This window comes from Corapipo altera, unplaced genomic scaffold (assembly GCF_003945725.1).
Source record: "Corapipo altera isolate COAL_440 unplaced genomic scaffold, ASM394572v1 169, whole genome shotgun sequence".
NCBI lineage: Eukaryota > Metazoa > Chordata > Aves > Passeriformes > Pipridae > Corapipo > Corapipo altera.
Genome location: NW_020884946.1, coordinates 2,895,012 through 2,920,561, shown reverse-complemented (window position 1 = coordinate 2,920,561; position 25,550 = coordinate 2,895,012). Strand labels below are relative to the sequence as shown.

The 25,550-nt window shown below is 40.9% G+C and overlaps 2 protein-coding genes across 5 annotated transcripts in view; both read right to left on the bottom strand.

Annotated features, from left to right (window-relative positions):
• Positions 1-9,133, bottom strand: part of SAV1 (salvador family WW domain containing protein 1) — a 12,996-nt gene extending 3,863 nt beyond the window's left edge. The window contains exons 1-2 of the mRNA XM_027662513.1: positions 8,934-9,133; positions 6,637-7,083 (exon numbers count right to left, since the gene is read on the bottom strand). Coding sequence (XP_027518314.1) covers positions 6,637-7,083; positions 8,934-9,027 — 541 coding nt within the window. The 5' untranslated portion in view covers positions 9,028-9,133. The remainder of the gene's footprint in view (positions 1-6,636; positions 7,084-8,933) is intronic.
• A 2,423-nt stretch (positions 9,134-11,556) lies between these two features.
• NIN (ninein) overlaps positions 11,557-25,550 on the bottom strand; it is a 62,721-nt gene continuing 48,727 nt past the window's right edge. For 3 of the 4 annotated variants that reach the window (XM_027662505.1, XM_027662504.1, XM_027662506.1), the window contains exons 28-30: positions 22,502-22,693; positions 16,136-16,249; positions 15,181-15,390 (exon numbers count right to left, since the gene is read on the bottom strand). In XM_027662505.1, coding sequence (XP_027518306.1) covers positions 15,181-15,390; positions 16,136-16,249; positions 22,502-22,693 — 516 coding nt within the window. Of the gene's footprint in view, positions 15,391-16,135; positions 16,250-22,501; positions 22,694-25,550 lie in introns of all 4 variants that reach the window. The other variant, XM_027662503.1, reaches the window with a different exon arrangement.

Below are 25,550 nucleotides of genomic sequence, written 5' to 3'. Positions count from 1 at the left end.
AAAAATTAACATGCTGGATGGTGAGAGATGTACTAAAGAAACACAGTTCCTTTCCTGTCCTTTCCAAGGGATAATTAGGAAGCTGGTTGAAATTAAAGACATAATGGCAATTAAAGAAAACAAACAAACAAACAAACAAAAAAAACCCCACCCCCCAAAAAAAACCCCAACCACAAAACCACAGTGACATAATCAGGAATTCTGCAGGTCTCTTTCCATTCCTGGGAATCTACAACCTCCTGGATGTGTCAGCACAAGTTCAACTCCATTTTTTAAATCCTTTCAGCAGCTCCCCTCGGTTCCTCCAGTTCTGCAGTTAAACAGCCTCTGGCTCCAAAGAAATTCCCAATTATCTTCTCATCCCATGGCCAAATGCACCTAATCAATCCCAGGATCATCAGTGTCACCCTTTCCCACAGCCAGCAGAAGGGATTTGGGAGCCACCTTTCCCACTTTTTTTCAGGAGTCAGAGAGTGCCTCCATCACACATCCCACGTTTACTGATGGGAATACAACCCCTTTCCTCCTGTTTTTCAGGAATAGCATTTTTGTGTGATTGTTTTTTGAGGGAAGGGAAGGGAAGGGGAGTCTCTCTCACCCAAAAAGACAGACTGAAAACTGGGTGGGTTATTTCCCAGTAAAACATGGCATTCATCAACAATGAAGCTACAGGAAGGCTCCAAAGCAACTGGAGAAATATGAAATAAATTTAAAGACCTCTCACACTGTTCCTCAAAAGTTTGAGCTCATCCACAAATCTTTTTCCAGCTTTTTTATGTTCTGAACTGTCTGGCCTTAAAGGATTCCCTCTTGTTTCAGTACTTACCTATTTGTCAGCCTATAAAGGGAAGCTGTGTCCACCTTTAATTGGGATTTAAGCAACCTGGACCTCTACTTCCAGAGAAAAGGAACATCCTGGAGGCTTCCTGATCTCTGGAAGTCCTGGGGGCAGGGAGGATATTCCAGCCCCTCACAGTGATGTCACTTGTTTGGTTTTCGTTCCACCGACAAAACACAAACATTTCAGCTTCTTGAAAATACTTTGGATAAAAAAAAAAAATCCTGGGTTTTCTCCAATTAACTGGTTGCAATTTCCTGTACTCTCGTGACTATTTATATTTACGTGTTTATATTATTATAGAATAGTCACTCTTTAACAGTGACCATTAAATCAACACTGCCAGGAGATCTGAACACACAAATTGGGGATAAAAACCCCACCCCTATTTTCTGTTTGCTGTTCAAACCAGCACATGCCTGTGTTTTTTTACAGTTCCTCCACCTTAAATTCAGCAAATACACAGATATATTTATATTTATTCCCCGGGGTAAAGGCTGATGCTTCCCAACACTTGGAATATTGCATTAAAAGCTGCACCATCCATCCTCAGCACCAGAAGTTCTCCTGGATTCTCCCAACAGCAGCTTTTTGTTTGTTTGTTTGTTTGTTTGTTTAATTTCTGAGATGCAGAGAACAAAAATAATACCAGACCACAAATATATATATTTGCCATTTTGATTTCATCTATGAAGAAGCAGAGCCACACCATTAAAGTAAAACTTATGTATCAACAGTGTTCCATGAACATGGAATCAATCAAAGGCCAGATTTATAAACTGATGGCTGCAAAAACTTCAGGGTGTAATTATTATTTTCTCCCTTAAAACCACAGATCATGTTGGGATATTCTCTGTGTTGGAAGTTTTATGATGTTGATATTCATAGTGCCTTAAAGCCACCAACCCACTGGGACATTAAAATCAACAATTGCTACAACTTAGACTTTTTTTTTTTTCCTATAAATGGAGCTTAATTAGAGAGATCAAAAGAAATTATATATTGGTTTTCCTGATAAACCTCAGCAGATGCTCCTTTGAGGGAGAGTGGATACACAGGTAAGAGGAAAAAGCTCCTGCTGTGATTCTGAATGAGAAGAGGAAAATTGACTTTTTTTAGATATATACACCTGTAAGTATCAATAATAAGACTGAACAACACCAAAAGTAAATTCCTATGTGATCTTTCCCAAAACATAAACCAAAGAAGAAAGTTCCAAGCTCCAGCCTAAACCCATGGACTTGCTGACACTGCCTTTTCCACGGCACATTGCCAGGAATGACCCTCCTCTGAGTTTAAATTCCAGGTAAGGTCTGAGCCCTGAACCTAAACAAGACAGAAATTCTCATTATTCCTGCTTTCCTAAGAACAGAATTGCTTAAATTAACTGATTTTTTCCAAATGTCTCCTTTCCTCTGCTTCGAGAGGATGAGTCTTTACAAACTCCCCTGAGTGGCACTGTCAAATCTCAGGGGTGGCCAAGAGTTAATTTGAATTTATGCAGTTGTGAATCCTTTTCAAGATGTCTCTTCAGGGCTTTTCTAGCCTCATTTGGTAACTCTGGTTATAATGATATAATATAATACATAATTATATATAATATATAATGGGGTGTATGTGGTATATAATGGGGTTGCTGTTGCTTTTAAGGAACATCAATACTGAAATTATTTGAGGCTTTGCTTTTTCCTCCCATTCCTAAAACACAGAATCTTCAGTTTTAAGGTCTTGAATTACCACCTTTAACTTTGAGCACCACGTTCCAGTGCACTGTAAAGAGCTCCCTCTCTTAAAAATGTATCTTAAGGTAATAAAAGTCACAGATGTGAAAAATCTGGAGTGTTTTCTTCAACCAAGGAGGTTGTGTTGGGTTTGTTCCCCCAGGATGGAACAAAGGAAACTGGAATTGATGTGCCAGTGCTTTCCCAGCCCCGTGAAGGGTGTTCATTCCCTGCCTGGAAAGATGTCCAAGTCCTTTGGAGGAAAGATTTCCAGGTCAGCAAAGGGCAGTTCTTCAGTCTGTTGGGCAGGAAGGGCAGGAGGAAAATCCCAGCACCAGTACAATGGAAAAAAGAGGAAAAAACCTCTGAGGAGAGAGTCTGCCTTTCGTAGGAACTGTGCTGATGTTGGCAGGGAAGTTCCAGAGCCCAGGAACTCCCCACAGCTGCCTCCAACCACATTTCCAAAGTGCTGAAGGGCAAATCTCACAAACCAGGGTTTGTCTTTCACCAGCCCAGTTGTCTTGAGAGCCTTTTTTCCAGGATGCCAAAATCCTCTCCCTTCCCCTCACCAAACGGGGATGAAGAACAGGAAGAGAAGACGAACCAACTGTTTGATTTTTGGGGAATAATAACAACAAAACAGCTAAAAAAGCAGCTCCAGTCACTTCTGTCTAGACAGGCCTGCAGGTCCCAGGCCTTCCTAACCCATTCCAAAGCATCCAAAGGAACTTCCTGAGCTCAGGCACCTCTTTTGTCAGGGGGAATGGGGCGTTCCAAGCAGGCACAACCTCACAAATAGGAAACGACAGGAAGGACTGTGAGAGCTGCAGGAATTGTGCTGCAAAATTACTGCAAAATCAGCACAAAGGAAGAAAAGGGCAGGGACTGCCACTTGTTTGAAAATGAGAGACGTGTAAACACCTAAAAAGTGTGGCTGTTTTAGCCCTAAATAGGTTTCATGTAATAATCTGTATTTATTTTGCTCTTTTTATGAAACACGAACACGGGGTTGCAATTTTTCACGAGGTTTACAGGATGAACCTACTTTCACTCTGCTAATTGTTTCTCTCCTCTTGCCATCCCAGTGAACTAATTCCAATCCAGAGTCCCTCCACACTGTGGATTTCAATCTCAGCAATGTTTCATAGACACAGAAGAATGTTCTTACCGCTCACACAGGGACAAATAACTCTGAGGTCTTGGTTACAAGTTACTTCCAAGCTACACTGTAGGTATAACTTCAACCACAGACCTCCCCAAAACTTTAACCTAGAAGAGAGGAAAGACATGGCCAGGAAAGACAGGTAAAGGCTCTTAGAAATAAGTTTGAAAAGGACACTAAAAAAAAATAAAAATAAAAGAAATAATAAAGTTCAAGAAATGCCACAGAGGTAGGTAAACATATAAAACCAGGAGGTATCTCAACTGAAAGCTTTGTTCAGAGAAATCAGCAACACTGGATTGGCAGTTAAAAGCAAATTTAATGGAAATAAGAAAAGGAGAACGTGGGAGAATTGAATAATGACAGAGAAACCATGACTTCAAGGGGAAATGCTTGTGAAAGAACATGTAATGCTGACAACAAACTGCTGAAAAACCACGGGGCTTGCTTTGCTGAACACCCTGAAGAGCTCCCCAAGAACGTGTTTGCAACTTCTCTCCAAATTATAAAGAGGAGAATCTTTATTGTTTGAGTGAAAGCTGAAATTCTCACTTCCCAAAAACCACCTGGTGGACCCACCACTAAATGAAATTATTCACCAACAACTCCTCGTGTTCATCAGGCAACGTTTCCTTGGGAATCCACCCAAAATGCACCAGAACTGACCTTCAGAGGGAGGCTGGGAGAGGAGGGAAAGGGGAGAAAGCAGCATTTACAGACTCCACCCAACAAAGAGATTTTTTTAACTGGAAACTGTAGGTATGAGGCAATTTTGCCAAGGATTATCTCAATGAACAACATCGATCAGGTCAAACATTCAGAGGCAGCAACGCAGACGCAGAAGAAAAAAGGAATTTAGACAAAGACAATGAAAGCAAAAGGCCCTGCCTCGGGATTCTGGAACTGGGGGGGAAAAAAAGGAACAAGAAATGAAAGAAAAATCACTGCAGCAGCTCAAGGGAAACACTCAAGGTTCGAATGATGGCTCAAAAAAAGAAAAAAAAGAAGCTTCGCGGTGAGATGAAAGCAAGAAAATCTAAGGTTTTCTCATATTGGGCCACATAATTCTTTGACTGAGAAAAAGTAACAGCAATTATTGAAAAGATGTAGAAAATGAAGGGCATAAGTGACATTCTTACTGTGGTGAAACTGAGAGAGGAATTTCAGAGTTCATGTTCCGTGCTGAGATAAATTTAAAAAAAAAAAAAACAAACAAAACCAAACAGAGGAAAGGGAAACACTTTGGCAGACAAAAGGCTCACCCTTGTCTCTCCCTACAAATGCACGAGATTTAAATCCTCCCCCCTTACAAAACCTGTGTAGAATTTGTTCAAACTATTCAATGTTAAATATGAGGTCGAATGACAGAGACCAAACAAAGAGCAGCAGGGACTTCCAGGGCTAAGGGGACACAGGTAAACAAACAGCAGGGGAAAAAAAGTTCATTTAGAAAGAAGAAATTGCTACAATTGAGAAAAATATGAAGCTTTGCTTTTTCCTCCCATTCCTAAAACACAGAATCTTCAATTTTAAGGTCTTGAATTACCACCTTTAACTTTGAGCACCACGTTCCAGTGCACTGTAAAGAGCTCCCTCTCTTAAAAATGTCAATCTATCAAATCTTCTTTTGAAGATTTGACAGATTGACCTCCACTTTCGGGCCAGAGCTTTAATTTTTGAAGTTGTCCTCAGCAGACACAGCAAGTGTGGTAATTTTGAACTTAAACTGACGGATTGGTTTGTGAAATCCTCCCCTCCTGCCTCTCTTCCCCAAATTATCCCAGCAAAACTCTCCCAGATGCTCGTTACCTGCACCAGGTGAGTGTTTAATGACTGTGGGATGAGCAACAACCAGCAGAGATGGAGGAAAATCAGATGCATTTAGCAAAATAAAGGAGGATTAAAGCAGCAAAGACTTAAAAGCTCAGCACTTCAGAATTTCCTGCCTGACAGCTCCCACATCCCCCTTCTATCACTTCTCATGGAAATGTTTCTGTGGTCAAGGAAACACAAGTCCCTGACAGGTTCTAGTTCCACCCAGGAGCTCAGCAGCATTAAATGCTGGATGTTCTTCCTGGCAGGTTTATTTTTCTAGACAGGAGATTTATTTTATTAGAGACTAACTGCTATTTTGTTTGCAGATTACGAGTGACAATGTATTTAATGTTGAAGGTACGTTATTTACAGGTTTGAAATGTTTCTTTCAAACTCCTCCTTGGACACAGTTTTTTGCAGCATCAAATACAGAATCAAATATTTCAGAAAAGTGGTATTTAATGGCTTCTTCTTTCTTATGCTGTTCTTTAGAAAACAAAGACAAGTACCAGTGAAAAACTGAGGGGGGAAACAGGTATATTTACAAACAATACTAAAAGCTAAAAGGAAGGAGTCAAGGACCAGGACCAGATGCCAATTTGCTAATTACACAAAGCAATCATTCCTCCCTCTGACTATTCATAAGCAATTATTTTAATTATTGAGGTCAAATTAAAACAATGACATTAAATAATAAGACAATGAGAGTTAAAATAGAATGATAATAACAACAACAATGATGCTGCAATGTTATAATCTAGAGCTGTTGGTTATTCTCTCTATCATGAAACTAGATGCCCCCTAATAAATAATAAAAACAAAAGACCTTCTTAGCCAGGAACTGATGCAACTTTGTGTAGAGGAGTTGCATGTATACCTGGCATTAAGAAAACCAAAATTTGCTTAAACTTATCCCATTTATTTAACAAATAAAGAGCGTGTAAAGAGTATCTTCCCTTTCTGGATACATGTGATCGAATCCTCAACTCCAACGACACAGAAACAGCGTGGAAAAGCAGGTCAGTCCTACACAGCCCAGCTCCTAAAACCATCCATCCAGGTGCACCTAAACTCTCAGCAAGACCCTAAAGACCCCTTACCTGAGGTGTGCCTCCCGTGATTCTGGGACATCCTCTGGAAAAGCTCACTGCTGTGCTCGTAATACCTGTAGTCCTCGTGGGCTCGGTCGCTCACCTGCCGCCTCCTCTGGGCCTCGTAAAAGTGATCATAATAATAACAGCGGGCCCCGGGCTCTCCGTTTTCCAGCCCGGGACTGGCTTCTGGCAGGAAGGACTGGGAGGAGGAGCCGTATTCCCTCGGGACATCAGCCAGGCTCCTGGCCAGATAGGAGGGGGCAGACAGTCTGTTGCTCTCCCGCCTCATTATTTCGTGGGGCGGCCTCTGCACCGGGGTTCGGAGGAAACTCTGGTTCCTGGAAACAATTCCATCTCCTCCGGGGGCGTAGGTGGAGGGTGTGGAGTCGGGAGGGCAGATGTCAGTTCGTCTTGGAATGGTCGGACCGTGGCGGATAAAGGAAGGCATCAGGTCTGGTGAAGAGCAGGGAAGAGAAGTCAGAACTCCGCCTGCAACTTCCACATAAAGCCTCCGACCGCCACCCTAAAACTTGAGGGAATTCCTGTGTAAAACCCATCTGATGCACCTGCAAACAGACTGGGAATGCTGCAGGGTGTCCTGGTGCACCAGGAACCAGCACATCCTCCACCAGCAACGAACCGGTGCCAGGACGGTGCAGTTCTGCCAGTTCAAACCAACCCCAAACCCACCCAAAACCACACAGACAAAAAACCCCAAACCACCCACTCTGCGCTGTGGCTGCGTCAGTCAGGGTTTGCATCTATCAGAAGGGTCAAGGAAATCCCAATATCCTGGCTACTGCTTCACTGGGAACACTGTGCTTACGAACTGGGAATAACAAGATGTTAATGGCCACAGACTCACAGGAATCCAGGGTGGAAGCAGAATCCACACCATGCCCACCCATCCCAAAATCACCAGGCTCAGCCAGAAAAATGCTGTCACCCTGCACATGCTAAATCCTCACATTATCATGGAGATATTTCACTTTCTCTCCTTTACAGTTTCACTGCCTCCCTCCAGTAAGGGAAACACTCCTCCTCTCCCTGCTTTTTACTTTCATCGTGATATAAATTAAGTAGTTCCCTCCAGCTAAGTCAACATAAATGACAGCCTTCATTTAGAATGAGGTTGTGCCTATTATTAATAAGCTCTTACAGGTAAAATGTAAGTCTTTGGGTAAAAATCTGGTGCACCCCAGAAGGTGTCAGCAGTGAATTTATCGTGATCACTCCACAGCATGTAAGAGCATAAATGAGTAAATTTATGAACACCTCAGACACACCCACAGCTTAACAGAACAAAAATTAGTTGGGTTTTTGTGTTTAAGGACTAAGCCAATGCAACCAAACTACTAAATTATTTTGCCTGTTGACTGAGGAACCAGTTGTTCCGTGCAGCAAACACTTCCAGAAAAGCTGAGTGCCTGCTCCTGCCAGCAAATCAGTTTTTGCTAGCTGGGAACTCCAACCTAATCCCGCAATTACAGAGTAAATAAACACATTTCAGTCTCGGGTTGCCAAAAAAGAGAAAAAAAAAAAAAAAAAAAAAAGAAAACTTAGTGTCTTTTCAGTGGGTATTTGCCAGTGTTCTGTCCAGTCCCAGGAAAACGGGGCTGTGGCATCAGAGCCAGGTGAGCCACGGGAAGCTCCCGCATTCCAGGTGACCTCACCGGGCTGAGTCATGGACAGGACCTGGAGCGTTTGCTTCCGCGGGGATTTTATGCAACTGCCTGGCAGGACAGTTATCTCATTCCCAAAGCACATCGGGAAAACAACCACTCCACTCTGGAAAGGGAGAGGTCACAGAATCACGGACTCACAGACTGGTTTGGGTTGGAAGGGACATTAAAGATCACCCATCGCGTTCCACCCGCTGCCACGGGCAGGGACACCTTCCACCAGCCCAGGATGCTCCAAGACCATCCAACCCTGGCCTTGTGATCTCTTAATTTACGCAAAAACGAAGCGTGGAGACTCCGTGAACCCCGACCTGCCGAAACTGAGTAAACCACAAACCCCACCAAGCCGGGGCACGACGAGCACCCGACGCGTTCAGCAGCGCTCTCTTTCAAAGTGGGGCTCCCTTTATCTTCCCTCCGTCACCTCCCGGGGCTCACAAAGGAATTAAACACACACATATACGGAGAGAAAGAGAGAAACACCCCCCCCCGCAGACACACACAGGGATGACCCCCCATCCTCCACGGGGGCCCCCCGAGGCCGCGCCGCTCCAGGCCCCGCTCCGGCCGCACACAAAGGCCTCGGGCTCGTCCCCCCGGGCTGTTCCCCCCGACACTCACTCCTCAGGAGCGGGCTCGTCTCCTTCTTCACGTACTTCCCCTGCACCTCGCCCGGCTTGGAGAGCTCCGTCCGCGTCTTCTTCCGCGACAGCATCCCACCTCCCGGCGCGCCGCCACCGCCCGCATGCCCGGCGCCGCTCCCCGCTCCGCAGGGCGGGGGGGGGTCCGGCCGCCCCCGGGGATCGGGCCGGGGCCGCGATCGGGCCGGGGATGGGGATGGGGAGCGGGGCCGGGCCGGGGGGTCGCTGAGGGGACGCGGCGGGCGCGCGGGGGGTTGTGGGAAGGCGGCGGCCGCCGCCCTCCGGGCAGCGCAGCGGGCAGCGCAGGGGAGGGGGCGCCGCCACAGCGCCCCCGCGCGGCCGGGAGGGCGCGGCCCCGGCCCTCACGGGGAATCCCGGAATCCCCGAGTCCCGGAGAGTCCCGTAATCTTAGAGTCGCGGAGTGACAGAATCACTGAGCCGCAGAACCACCGAGCTCGGGAAAGAGATCATCGAGTCCAAACCTGTGCCCGATGCCCACCTTGTCCCCCCAGCCCGGAGCACTGAGTGCCGCGTCCAGCCCTTCCTGGGGCACCTCCAGGAATGGGGACTCCAAACCTCCCTGGGCAGCCCCTTCTAATGTCCAGTCACTCTTTCTGTAAAGAAATTCCTCCTGATGTCCCACCTGAACCTCCTTTGGTATAACTTGAGGCCGTTCCCTCTCCTCCTGTCCCTTGTTCCCTGGGAGCAGAGCCCGACCCCCCCCGGCTCCCCCCTCCTGTCAGGGGGTTGCAGAGCCAGAAGGTCCCCCCTGAGCCTCCTTTTCTCCAGGCTGAGCCCTCCCAGCTCCCTCAGCTGCTCCTGCTGCTCCAGCCCCTTCCCAGCTCCATTCCCGTCCCTAGACACGCTCCAGTCCCTCAATGTCCTTCTTTAATTGAGGGGCACAAAACTGGACACAGCACTCGAGGCGTGGCCTCATCAGTGCCCAGCACAGGGGGACAATCACTTCCCTGGTCCTGCTGGCCACACTATTCCTGTTACAGACCAGGTGCCATTGGCTGCCTTGGTCACCTGGGCACACACTGGCTTATCTTGTCCTTCTCTAGGACAAGAGGCACAGGGCAGAAAGTGATGCCCAGGAAGTTCCACCTAGACACGAGGAAGAACTTTCCTGTGCAGTGACTGAGCACTGAACAGATTGCCCAGAGAGGGTGTGGAATCTTCTCACTAGGGATATTCCAGAGCCATCTGGACACAATCCTGTGCCATGCGCTCTGGGATGACCCTGCTTGAGCAGGGAGGTGGGACCAGATGATCCGCTGCGGTGCCTTCCAACCTGACCCATCCTGGGATTCTGTGAACCTCCCCTGTCTCAGTTTAATGCCATTTCCTCTTGTCCTCACACTGGTCATCAAAAGAGGAAGATTTAGAAGGTTAAAAGGTGCCCGGTTCTGGGCTCCTCAGGACAAGAGATATGGAGCTCCTGAAGTAAGTCCAGTGAAGGAGGACTGTGGAGATGATGAGGGGACTGAAGCACCTCATGTGTGAGGACAGGCTGAGGGAGCTGGGGCAGTTCAGACTCAAGGAGACTGAGGGGGATCTTACCAATGTATATAAGTGTTTGAAGGGAGGGTGCAAATAAAATGGCATGGAGCTGTGCCAGGAGAGGTTTAGGTTGGATCTCAGGAAAAGGCTCTTCCCCCAGAGGGTGTTTGGGCACTGAAAAGGCTCCCCAGGGCAGTGGGCACGGCCCCAAGGCTGCCAGAGCTCCAGGAGCTTTTAGACAACGTTCTCAGGGACAGGGTGGGATTGTTGGGGTGTCCTGGGCAGGGCCAGGGGTTGGAGTGGATGATCCTTGTGGGTCCCTTCCAACTCAAAATATTCTGTGGTTCTAAGAGGATGGACCAGGCTCTGCTTGGTGGTGCTCAGCAATAAGATGAGAGGCAACAGGTAGAAAGTGGAATACAAGAAGTTCCACTCGAATATGAGGAAGAACTTCTTTCCCGTGTGGTGACCAAGCACTGGCCAGGCTGCCCAGAGAGGGTGTGAAGTCTCCTTCCCTGGAGATATTCAAAACCTGTCTGGACACAATCTCGAGTGATGTGTTCTGGGGGACCCTGCTTGGGTAGGGGGCTGGACTAGATGACCTTCAGTGGTCCATTCCAACCTGAACCACTCCATGATTCTGTGAAAGGCTCACAACAAGCACTCAATATTTTCCATATAAAAGTGAAAAATAGGAATACAATTTCAATTGAGGGCAGGGTGTCCTCAATAGTAAGTTGAAGTGTATTCACTACCTGTCAAGATTTTTTCCCTTTAATCGATTTCATAATTTCACAATGGAAGAAACTACTTTTCATAGCTGCCAAACTGTCCGTTTTCCTATTAAATCTTTGTCTGATAAAATGGCAGATACTACTTGAAACGCCTGCAAATTCCATGGGAAGAGAAGTGGTAGATGTCCCATCCCTGGAAGTGTCCAAGGCCAGGTTGGAAAGGGCTTGGAGCAACCTGGGATAGTGGCAGGTGTCCCTGTCCATGACAGGGGGTTGGAACTCCATGGCCTTTAGACATCACTTCCAACCCAAATTATTCCATGATTCTATGATTTTCATGCTGGATAAAGAACAAAAGACACAAGCACGGATCATACATTAATGTATTTTTTTTTTCATCCATTATAAATAATGTGTAAGTTGGTTCATCTCTCAGTTTTACACGATGTTCTAAGGACAATATATTACACCAGAACAAAACGAACTCGATAGAAAAAAAAAATATACATTTGTTTTCATTTATACAGAAGTCATTCATCATGAAATGACACCAAATGGGAGACTGAACAGGTAAATGATGGAAATCCTGAGAGACAGGGATGGTATTTGCTGAAAGTAAACAAAAGGGTTTTACTTGATAGATCCAGACTGTCCCCTGCTCTATCTAACTCATAATCTGGCTAAAAATCAAATATGTTACAAGCCTTCTTTTTTTCCCAACCAGAATTCAAATAATACAATTTTCCTTGTATTTAAGTACTACTTGGAGAATATGCCACAATGTGGACTTTTAAATCACTCTAAACTGACAAGCAGCACTTCAACTGTGTGAATTTAGTACACATAAATTTAACTTGGGGACTGTGCCCTTCCAAAACCCCCAACCTGAAATGTCTATGTGCCTTTATTTTCACAGTGATTCATAAAGCAACAGTTGAAAACACTTAAATCACCTTCTGGTAATAAAGTAGTTCATATGTGACATGGCAAGACCTGTTGTATGAACGAGGCCTAAAAATTCAGTGACTTTTGACTGCTACAACATTAAATACTTTGGTTTTTGCCTATACTGCATAGGAGACACATTCATGCACAAAACACCGTTAATGCTTTAATAATTTACACGTTTATATGGTTATTTTCAGTAGCCTGGACTTTGTAAAAAAAGAGCTGCTTCTCTTCTGAGCTGACACAATGAGAACCAAGAAGCAACACGACACCCGTAAGCAGCACTGCCTTTTCTCTGGGATCCCTCCTTTTGGGAAGGGATTGTCCTGAATTATCCTGGAGCAACGAACCCAGCACAGCAGAGAAAGGCTCTAAAATGTGTAATGGCAAAAGGCACTTCTGAGAATTAATTCACACAAATACACCAGTGGAAGTGGAGTTTCGCCTCAAAAATATTCACCAGTAGGACGTTTTCCTCCTCCTCTCTCCTCTGCTTAGGTTGGGGGTTTTTTTTGAATCTAAATGAAATAAAAGCAGAGCAAGGTAGGATAGGGGAGAAAGGGAGAAGCCAAAAGGCCCTTTTCTCTGTTTCTCCCTTCCTGGGCTCCCTTTTTGGTGCTGTGCTCTTCCAATGTCTGTATTTTTGGTTTGTAAAAGCCTGGTAACTACCAGGAGATTAAAAGAATTAGTGAAGCAGTGGAGCCTTTAAAATTGAGTCATGTGAAATGAATTGCACAACAACTTAAGTGAAATATTCTCTCTCTTCAGACCTTGGTCACAGACGGAAGTAAACCAAGGTCAAAGTACGAACTAGTGCTAAAATAATTAGTACTAAATTAGTGCTAGCTAATAATATTTTCCCAAATAGAAGTTCTGGACCTCATTTCCTCCGTTTCCTGGAAGTATTTTGGAGCTTTGCTAGTTCCCACAGCATGGGCCTGGTTTTAGGGGTGTGCTCAGTTCCCACTTTGCAAACACACAGAGATTTATTGTAGCTGAGACCACCTGGTGATTAATATTAAAAGAAACAAGATCTCACTACTTCAGCTTTTTAAAACCTCAGATTTACATCAATTTGCCACGATTCCAATTTGGGAAGATATTTTTGCAGCCTCTGAAAAACCAGTAAATGCTCGTTTTTGAGATGACTTGGAGAAATCCCCACTCCAGGCATTTAGGAAAGCACAGCAGTGAAATGATTTATAAGGACTGTGTGATGCTGCAACATGATGTTCTTCCATGATTATATTTCCATTTCCAGTATGTTGCCTGCAATGGAGAAGAAGGAGGAGGAGGAGAAGGTCCATCAATCCTCCAAAATTAAGAAGTAACCCCATAGACACAAAGAGCATCCTCTACAGCCACGTGCTAACCAGTACCAAGTAAAACTCCTTTATCCAGAGGTTCCTCCACGGCTTGCAGGCAGTGTTATCCCAGTTTCTGGGGGACTCCTGGCTCATAACAGAATTATCACCTTGCTACTGGTCTCTGAGACAAAACACCTCTCCCTCTGTGTTCTCAGCCATCTATTTAAAGAAGTCCAGTTTCAAGTATTGCCAGCGTGGCCCCTGTCACCAGTTTGATTTACAGTGTTAGTGGTGTCTTACTGGTCTGGTTTGAAGGTGTTCCCAAAAAACTTGCATTCTCCCAGCCTCCCCCACTGATCCAAGAGGAGGGATCCCCTCTCATTGCAAACCTTGATGCTCCTCTGTTGGTTAAGGAGGACTAAGGTAATACTCACCCAAATACAATTTGGTTTTTCCTGCTTTTCCTAACACATATTTATCTTCCTCTACTGACATTTATATCCACATTTACAATGCTGAAGGAAGTTAATTTAGGCTGTTATTCCCTGAGTTCTTTGTATTCACATTGAATATGTCTCTTCACACAATTAATTACAATTAATCACAGACTTGAATTCTGTACTAGGATCTACTGCAGATCATCCCTCAGGTCAAAACGAACGCTGCATTCACGGCAAAGCTCCGTGTTTGTGAGGATTCCAACGCCAGGATTCTCACTGACAAAATCATCCAAGTGCCCCTTTTCATTCTTCTGCCAGCTGTTTAATAAACATACTGCACTGCTCTACTGAATTTACAAATTATATATAATAGTTTACAGAATTATACAAACAAAACTCCCACCTTCACTTCCGTTGAGTGACTCTTCCTGTGTTTAATATAACTTACTTCCGCATTCAAAAAAATTAAGGCCTCTACAATTTATAAGTTGTCTGGCAGCACAGCTTAAAAAACAAATCAAAAATAGAAATAGCCTTTATTTGCCAGCTGGGAAATTTCTTCACATGAAATACCTTTACACTTAGTTGGAGGCAGCAGTCTAGTTATATATTTGAAATAAACCTTTTTTTTTCTGAGCTCTGCACAGAAAAAGCTGTGAAGAATAACTCAGAAGCCTAATGCATAATTTCTTTAGAAAGACCAGAATCAGTCTGGAGGACACAGATCATCCCAGGAAAGTCTTGCCTTTGACAACATTTATACTGACATTTATATTTCATCTGATTGGTCAGTTGAAGCCTGAGCTATCAGCATTTCCAAGTTTGGAGCATGAAGTATTTCAGAAAGCCAAAAATATTTTAAAGCTTTGAATTCAGTGATGTAAATTTGCTTTTAGTCCTTGGCTTCAATGTGGATTCTGGGAATGATAACTCATGCTCCAAAACCTAGAAATACTGACAGGTCAGTCTTCAACAAACTGAGCCAGTACAGGAAATTCAGAATTTAGATTTTACATGAAACCCGAGGCAGCAAAATAAGTTAACCTAGAAAACACACGGGTTTGGTTTTTTTATGTGGCAAACATTACTTTTAGGCAAAACTTAGCAGAAAGACAATCTGGGAACAAACAAAACTCTCATTTGGCAGTGCCCAGTTTGGGAATTTAGCTCTGTGCTCTCCTTGTTAACCAAAATTCATCCAAAAAAAAAAAAAAAAAAAGAAAAGGCAACGCAGTGAGAAGCTGAACCATCAGCTTCATTTCAGTAAAGTGCTCGGGACACCCAGAGTGGCTTCACTACGACCTGACCTCAGAGGCTGAGCCGAAGGAAGGGGATGCCAAGTTCCTCACTATCCTGTTGAGGTTGGCAATTTTTTCTTCCAGCAGATAGTTCTTCCTCTCCGCGGATTTCTGCCGCTGCTCCGTCGCCTCCAGAGCCTTGAGGAGCTGCGCGTTCTCCACGTAGAGATCCTTGACCATCGCGTCCGCTTTGGTGTTCTTGGAGAGCTGGGGTGGGAACGGGACACAGTTACTCACCAGGCTAAAAATAAAATAAAATAAAAAAAACCCAACAACAAACCACCCTAACGTTTAAAATAAAATTTAAATTTTTAAATTAAACTTAGATTAAAATTTAAAATAAAGACAGCAGGCGAACGTGTTGGTTGGAACTCGAACGTCAAAGGAAAAACCCACCCGTTCATCTTATCACCATCTTGGTTAAAAACCTGGAGTCTTCAGACTGAATATTCTGAATATTTTGAGACTGGGAAAGCTATTTAAGGAGATGATAAAGGGCTTCAAGTGCTTCATAACATTTGTCCTCCACAGATAAATCCAGGTCGCAAGAGAATCCAGAAGCCCGGTGATCCCACAGAGACAACTCCAAAAACCAAAATCCCCCAACCCCACACCAAACAAGGTGTCTTTGGAGCAGGAGGCATCAAAGAAATCAGTAATTGTACAATAATCCTCTCTGAACTCTTCATCAAGTTCTTTTTCCTCGTTTTCTAAGCAAACTTTTCCAGTTAGGGATCCTTGGCTGGAATTCGGTGTTTGCTTCCAGAGTTAGGAAATCATTGAGTGGCAGACTCCAAACTCCTAATTTGGAATTTTAGGACTTTTTGGGCTCAAAAGCATTAAAACAAAAATCACTCTAAACTTCATTCTAAGCAACGACTTGGCAGCTTTTGCCCACTTGGCTGTTTCCAGAAGGAACGGGGATGATTTGAGGGAGACGAGGAATACTCACTTGTTCTTTCAGCTGATTTACTTTATCTTGGAGAAGCCTCTTCACAAGCCTCAGTTTCTGTTCAACATCCATCATACGCTCTTCCATCATTTTTAGAAGCTGCTCGTGACCCCCCTGGAAAGCAACATTTATGTGACAATCAGTTAAAAATCAGTTCATGTTCACCAGACTATTTTTTTCCCCCCCAGTTTATATATAAGAAAATACCTGGCACTCCACACTTCTGAGTGTTTTGGAGTCAAAATTAATAAATAAAAAAAAAAAGAATAAATCCTTCATGGAAGAAAAGTGCTATGGCAACACTTCAAGGACATTTGCAGCATCGCACTTGTTTTCCAAGCCAAAGTTACACTTGGAATTACCAGATCTAAGAAAAACTGATACAAAATTCAGTCTTAACCATCAGAGGCAGATCTGGATAATTTCCTTTTCTTGGTGTTCAGTGCTGCCAAAGTTCTGTTGAATGTGGGAAACAAAATGCCAAGCAAAATCTTAATAGTTTAGGAAATAATTAATGTTAAAGTTGTAAGGGCATGTCTGAAAGTGTAACTCTCCCACTCCAAAGACTCCTTGAAATTGAGTAATATGCTAAAAAAGTAGCATATTTTTACGTCTTTTATGTCTTTTTCAATTAATTGTTGATAAATAATGTTTCCACACATTAGCCCTAAACAGGTTTTCCTCTTTTTCTTCAGTCAGGTGACAGTCTAATTAAAAGCACAGTAGCTGTGCCATGAGAGTTACACCAACATTTGAGTGAGGTTTTCCCAAATAAATGAGAAACAGCAGGAATTACAAACAAGCTTTCTTGTATTTGGGAACTTTAGACATGGAGTCTTTATTTTAATGCCAGGTTTTTTTTACTCGAATTCTAGGAATTAATCTGGGAAGATCAACTCTGAGAAAGCACCAACCTCCCCAAAACCAAACGCCTTCAAACCCAAAACCATCACAGGGGGGAAGACAAATGAAAAACTGAGGGAGGAATGTTTCAGGTGGGTAATTCCTCATCTAAACCATCATAAGAAGATCCCCTTGGGGGGTTGATTGAAGCCCCCTCAACATTTGATTTGCTGGGACACCCAAAACTCTTTAAATCTGTGTATGGGGTTGATAATTCATTTTTGTGAAAAAAGTTACATTGGAGTCACACAGAGAACAGTTTCACGGTGTGGCTGGAGTGGATATTTTTCCAGATTGAAAAAATAAGCAGGACCTTAAAGGATTTTCTAGCCAAGTTATCACGAGTTATCCTTTGTAATTTGATTGGAACTCAAAACCCTGGCTCATTATTCCACTTCTTAATGGTTGCAGGAGCCTTGAGTGAGTAGTTACGTGGAAATGAAGAATTGTAGTGGTCTCAATACCTGTGATCCCTATTTTTTGGCTCGAAGTGGATTTGAGAATGTTCTCACTTTATATTATTCCATGTTTAATGGGGAAAAAAAAAAACCAGCTCAAGCAGTAGAGCTTTAAGATCATTAAAAACGGGAGCAAGAAGACCTTGTCAACCATGAAATAGTTCATGGCTCTCAACTAGAAAATCATAGACCTCAAAAAGGTGTTTTGCAGACCTATTAAAGCATTAAAATTCTAATTTAATCAAGCAATTTGAGACAAAATAAAGACCACTAAGGAATGTTATCCAAGAAACGAGTGTGTTAATAGTTTTCCCTTTTCTGGCACTGCCCCTTTTACCTTAAGGCCACACAGAATATGTTCATGTACTATGGAAATTCTTTACTTAAAATTTATAGGTACATCTGCTAAAGAAAAGCTGAGTATCTGTGCTTAAAAACATCCCCCATACAAATCTCCCCCAGATATCCCAGTGTGACAATCCTCAAAGACAAACATTTCATCTAAAATGTGATAATTCTTCTTCATGAAGTTGAAATTATTGATGCAAGAAGACAAGAGATGTCGTGTTTAAAAAAAATTTTATTTTTCATTTACATCCGGGAAAAAAAAAAAAAAAGTCATCTTTCCCTGTTAAAAAGTTTATACATCTTATACAAAAATGCAGTATAAATACCCCCAGATTTTCTTCAAATCTCATATAAAATTAGTAGCATTTGGGAAAAATAGGCTCTTTCCTCGCTGAACACGCTGCACATTTTAAATAGCATAAATAAAAAGCATTTGTGTGACAAATTAAAAAAAAAAAAAAAGCTGTTTTTCCGAGCTTTCACAGAACAGCTTCTAGACAAATAAATAGGAGGGAAAAATAAAAATAACACCGCGGAGACTTTTTTTTTTTTTAATATATAGCTTTTTTTTTTTTTTTTAAAGGAAAAAAAAAAAAAGCACAGAATAATTTGATCCTCAAGTTTCTCAGCTTATGCCAGTTCATGGGTTTTTTTGTGTGTGTGTGTGTTTATCATGGAAAGGGATCATAAGCAGCCCAAGCTGTCAGAGGTGCCCGATCCTCCGGTAGGAATCTGCATGCACTGCTCGCTGCTCCGGTAGCAAGGCCTAGAGAAAGAAGGGAAGGGGGATACTTCACCCTGATATCCACATTTTTATTTTTTTTTCTGCACAATAAATAAGTATATTTCAAGCAAAAAAAAAAAAAAAAAATCACGCAAGCAACGCAGAATGAACAAAACCACACAGACAAAGAGGGAACATGCAGAATATATCAGAATACCTGATATTTCTTGCTTTAAATATGAGTGTTAGCACCACACAGACCCAGCTGGGAGGTTCAGGGGGCATTTTCTAGGTTTAGGGGCTCTTGAAATGGCTCATCTGGGGTTTTTTAAAAGGTCGGTGGCAGTGATTAATTGCAACGAGCAAAGTTTCTCACAGGAAATTATTTGCCACCATATATATAAAATCTCATATATAATCTCTACATAATATACCCTACATTTTATATATATATATCTGAAATATACTCTACTTTATATATATATAATATACTCTACTTTATATATATATATATATAATATACTCTACTTTATATATATATATATATAATATACTCTACTTTATATATATATATAATATACTCTACTTTATATATATATAATATACTCTACTTTATATATATATAAAATATACTCTACTTTATATATATATAAAATATACTCTACTTTATATATATATATAATATACTCTACTTTATATATATATATAATATACTCTACTTTATATATATATATATAATATACTCTACTTTATATATATATATAATATACTCTCTCTCTATATATAATATACTCTAATTTATATATATATAATATACTCTAATTTATATATATATAATATACTCTCTCTATATCTAATATACCCTACTTTATATATATATAATATACTCTCTCTATATCTAATATACCCTACTTTATATATATCATACCTTATATATCTCATACACTTTATATAAAAATATATACTGCATTTTATAGATATAAAATATATACTATATTTTATAGATAAAAAGCAAAATACATTTTATATCTATAAGTTACATATAAAAAGTTTTATATCTATAAAAACAATATAATACATTTCTTATATACAAAATCTATATAATATATACAAATCTATATCATACATATATATATATATGAAAAAATAAAATCTCATCTCCTCATACATGATATAAGTGTGTATATATTAAAAATATCTCACAGGTGGCCAAACAGCATTTGTGAAAAAAATGTAGCCCAACTGACCTTTAAAAACCTTACATTTCTATTTGAAAACTAATTTTATGTCTTGCCCTCAGAGTGAACAAGCAGCTGCTCAAGGGGCCTTGTGGGTCCCTTCCAACTGTGATTCTGTGAAATTTGAAATAAAGACCTGAAAAAGGGGAAGTTGAGCAGCTCTAAGTACCCTGAACAAAAATGTTGGTTGGTTCTAAGAGAACTTCGGGAAATATTGGGTCATTAACAGGCTCCCAAATGTGGTTTTTGAGCAAGGAATGTGAGGTAAAAAAAACCAAACCACAGCACCAGACACAGCAGGAACAGTCACTGGGAATTCAGAAGAGTCCAGAGAGGTCAACACAGTAAAAACAGCTCAGGAGTTATAATTTAATTTAATTTAGTGAAATTTCAACATATGACAGCAGCCTTTGGGGGGAAATAGCTCAAGAGTGACTGTAAAATGAACGAGAACACAGACCACAGCAATCAAAAAGCAATGAAAACTGCAGAGGAGGATAAACACAAAATAATTCCATTAAAAAAAAAGAAAAAAAAAAAAAAGGTGTGGGTGAGGATAACTTTGGATACCTCAGGATCTAAAGAAGGCTGCAAAATGCAAAGCAGCAGCAAAAAATTTTACACAGAAAGCAGGGAGATAACCTGACCTTGTACTCACTGGTGGAAAGATGGTGGAGAGGGATTAGGATGCAAGTTTTTCAAGGTGCTAAAGGGGACATTAAAATGGACATAAACTCAACTGAATGTGAAGCCTGGGAATGGGGATGGAGAAGAAAAGGCAACAGTGAGAATTAAAGCAGGAGGTGCTCACAGAAATGGTGAAGTTCAGACAAACAAAAAAACGTTTTTTTGGCCTCGTTTATAACTGTAGAATGCATGTTTTTAATAGTAATTTAGAAACTTTTCTAGCAAAGCCCATGGAAAAAAAAACACCTGTAGTAAATGTTAGGAATCAGAATAGCCATTTACTATAAGAAAAAAAAAGAAAAAAAATTGAAGAATTAAGTGTATTAGTGCATTGACAGCAAATATTTGCAAAGCCTCTCTGCAAGTATTTTTAAATCCATGGAGTTTTCCAGAATTAAAGCTTTTCCAGGAAATGCAGAAGTGGATTTCTCTCTAAAACTCCAAATTCCAGGATGTGACTGGTTTGCAGACTGTTTCTGCAAAAGCAAAAATCACAAAGTCATCACTCCTAATGCAACACCAGCACATTCATCTGCAGCTGCCACTGCTGCAAGATGGCTTTTATTGATTTCTAAATTAAACTGCACATTACACCCTCCATGGGATGGGACCAGGTCCATCAGCACCTCTGAAAAGGACATAGGATTACAGTCAATTTATTCCTATTTATCCCTATATTTATTTCCTTTTATGTTCCTTTATTGAAGGGACATTTTGATTTTATACCTTTCTTTAAAAAGAACTTTTACTCCACATTTTAGAAACTTTGAGAACTGTTTACTGCATATATTGTCTCCAGGAATACCTTTTTTTTTCCCAGGAATACCCTATTTACCATGTTCAGAGATTTTTGAGCTTCAAACTCTTGATCTTATTATTATTTTTCAAACTGTAACAACAACCTGAGTTTAAAATGTAAGAGGGTTTTTTTTTCTAACAGATTAATAAATAGTTAATAGTATTTTATCCAATTAATCTATTTATCTAATCTAAATATAAATCTAATCTAGACAAATATCTAATCTAAATACATTCAATAATCTAAATACATCCAATCTAATACAAATATTTAGTATTTTATCTAAGTAATTTAGAGTTTTATCTTTTCCAATGAGATAAAACCGTAATATTATTTTAAGATGAAGTTATAATATTATTTAAAGACCTATGGCCTGAGCCAAAGCTTTAGAGATTTAGAGATTCATTAACTCTTTGGAAAAAAAGAAAAAGAAAAGGATCATTTGGCAAGCTCAGTCCAAAGCTTAATTATTATATGGGAGATGCAAACTTTTCTATCTGTTGCCTATAGTTCAATAATAATAAATAATTCAACAATAAAAACTATAATAGTTTTACAAGCTAAAAAGAATCAAAACACCACTAAATGTGACTCTGCCCAGTGCGGGCAGTGGATGTAATTAATGTTCCTTGGAACTGGTTTTCCACAGAAATGCCAACATGGAAGTTTCTCTGTAACATTAACAACGTTCTCCAAACAAATGTCTTGTTTCATGGCCAGATCATGAAGATTTGACCTTATAAAAAAAAGGATTCATTTGTTTGTATTCTGTTCCAACTGACAGAATTCCAGGGGACAAAACCAGCCCAAAGTGGGATTTTATGGGATGGATCTGGTGTGGTGTATTGCTAAAAATAATAGTTCCAGACATGGACATTAAATAAACAAAAAAACCCTACAGAACACAGAAAGGATCAGAAGGAGAAAAGCCAGTTGAGTGTGGATGGGAGTGGTTTGGGTTCCAAAAAAGATGAGGAGCACTTCAGAACTAAGCTGTGGCTCAGGCTAAAGATGCCAAACGACCTCCCTTTGTACAGACTTTTGATGGAATGAGTTCTCATTTTCACTTTTGAACTGGCATAAACGGAGAAGGGATCTCATCAGAATCAGGGGGAAAAAAAAACACAAACCAAACCAAACCCAAGACAGCTGACCCAAATATCCCTTAAAAGTCGAAACCCCTGGATCAACGGGAGCTTTTTGCTTTACCTGCTGCATGTTCGTGTCCGAGGGTCGACTCTCGAGCTCTTCCTGGAGACGTTGACTCCTCCTCTCTGCCTGGAGTAGCTGGTGTTGGAGCTGCAGGAACTGTTCCTTGGGCACCACGGCACAGCCTTGCTGCTGGAGCTCCCAGGAATGCGGGCTCTGGCTACGCATCCCGCTGGAGCTGGAGTGGAGCATCTGGAGAGGAGGGGAAATGAAAAAAAATAAATCACCCATGGGCACGGCCGGACCTTCCAGCGACGCTCCAGACATCAGGTTGCTTCTCAGATTTGTTGTGTGCAACAGAAACGAGCCTGAACTCAGCAAGAGAAGCTCCACAGACAACTTTTTCCAAGGGAAAAAAAAGATGCAGCTCCATGCAGTTCTAAGGGAATTTGAGCTTTGATCCAACATTTCCGACCTGAACGATAAACAAATCCACTGAATTTCTGGTGAAACCTGTCAAGGTTTAGTTTAGGTGAGCTTTAACTTAGTCCTTCTTAATTTTCAATTTTTATTTTAACCCCCATCTCAGCAGCTCTTCTAAAAATAGCACCTGTTTACAAATAAAAGCACTGAAGTCGTGCTGGTTATTTCTAGTCTTTAATTTAGGATGGAGAGAGAATATTCTCCAAGCACAACAAATTTTCAGTGCCATCTATGATGGCTTCAGCAATGGGATGCCAGCTGCTACATTAAATTCAAAATTCAATATTTAAACCCCTGTGGATCTTTCCTTATGTTCACTACTAACTGTAGAAATATTGAGAGCTAAGGAAATAATCATATTTTCACAGGAAATAATTTAGATTTTTTTTTTTTTTTTAGACTAAAGTAAAACTCAGGTAAGTAACTCACACTTTTAAGAGTTTATAATACTAAAGAATTCCAGATCTGCACAGTAAAAATACCCAATGTTTCAGCTTGAATTTGTATAACATCAATAATTTCTTCCCCAGCTGATAAATTTCACTTGTTGTCCCAAAACTGTTACTCTGTTCCCTTAGGAAAAGGTGTAAAAGATTATCTTAGTAGTTTTAATTTCCCCTTCACAAGTGGTTTTAATTTCCTTTCACTCATGGTAAAATTAAGCTTCAATTTGAAGTCATATTTCAATGGTTGAGTTAATCTATAACTAACTATATTTTACAATACTGCAGCTCTTCTGTTACCATCTCTAGATCTCTGCTGGCTCAGGCAAACAGAAAATAGGTTTATAGGTACTTCAAAATAAAACTATTTGTATTATTTTAAGTTATCTGGGGGAAGTGGTTCTCTTGAATCAACTCGTCTGGAAAGGAGCTGTTCTTATCCTGACAATATAAACAGTGAAAATAATGAGCTTTTTGTGGAATTTCTTTAGGGGTTCCTGCCCTGCTGTGAAGCAGTATCTAATGAAGAAACAGTCAATCAGTGTTAACAGCATCTTAAAAAACAAATACCAGCAAAACAATAATGAAAACAATATAGTCCTGCTGTGTTTATCTGTGGGGGAAAAAAAAAAAAAATGGAGCAATAATGAACTTGCTAAACTATTGGGATGATGCCAAGTGGGATCACGGAGCAGTTAATTTAGGGATACATTGGACAGTCCGGTGGAAAAGCATGCAAGTACCAGAGGTAAGTATGCAAACACCTTCAAACCTCACAGTCAATGGGTTAGTAGGAAGCCACTTTTCATTTTTTCACTTTCAAATTTAACTATTTTTTTTACTTCAGTTGGGTTATTTCTCCCCATTTTTCAGGTGGCGCCCCAGGAATTTTCAGCTCCTCGGGGCACAGAATCGCATTGCACAACAGTCCAAGTGAAAAATCGACTTTGAAATAAATGAATAGTGGCTCCTTTACTTAAAAAGATGCATGGAATAAAAGGAAAAACCCATTAAAAAAAAAGAAAAAAAAAAAGAAAAAAAAGAAATGTTTTCTCCATGCTATGGTAGTACATCAAAAATCGTTGCTCTACCTTCGCACACTATCTCAGAAAGAGAACTGCACCCTTCTCTGCTACTTCCAACCACTGAGTTCTAGCCAGGTTAGCCATGAACAAAAGGAGAACAGGCACAAAAGAGAGAGTTAGAAGGCACAAAATGTTATACACACACCTGCCTGGAAAACATTAAGAGGAGGAACAAAATCCCACGTGTTTGAAATACACATTTGAGCAGAAAACGCAATTCCCTGCTTGGTGCTTATACTGAAGGGGGTTTAACAGTGCTTGGCATTTTCCCAAAGCTTAATTAAGACTATATAAATAAAAGCACAGGGAATATAAACAGTCTTTTCATTAACTTGTCAAAATCTCGTACTTACTAATCAAGTTTTCACAGTTTTATAACCAATTACATCGTATATTCAGCATAACGTTTCCTATTTGCTGCCTTGATGAAAAACATGAAGTCTTTTTAATAAAGTGTTGTAAAAGCCTCATCTGTAAGATGCTCTGATTTATAGCAAAAGCCAAAATTGTGGTTTTCCTCTTTTTTTTTTTTTTTTTTATATGTTATAAACTCAAAGCCAGGACATCAACTGAGAGACAACTCAGAGGTCTGGGCTGACCTTAAGGTTCACACTAAACACAGTTAAGCTCTGCCCATTCCAAGGACTCCTCAGAGTTATACAGTTTTAATATCCACCATAATTTGCAGCCTTTGGAGGAATCTCAACTGAAAATTTCAAGGCATGAGTGGAAACAACAGTAAAATGCATAAATTGCTGATTTATCACGATAACATAACAAGGTTTAAATTCAGCAAATCACTCCCACAAGTAAATAAGAACGGGTTTCTACATCAAGAGCAGCATCACACAAATATTAGTCAGGAAATTTGAGGTGACACGTTTTAGGAAGGAAGAGGGAAGTGTTTGCCTTGTCTCAAAAGCACAGAAACAAGTTTCTTTGCTATTTGCTTTTACATCTGAAGCCTTATGTGAATTATGAGAAGCCACAACATTTGTCACACTCACATCTTGGTCATGAAAGATGAAGTTAAATATTAGGAGAGATTAGTTCTTCCAGTTTCAATTTGTTTTCTCTGTTCCTACACATCTAGAAGTT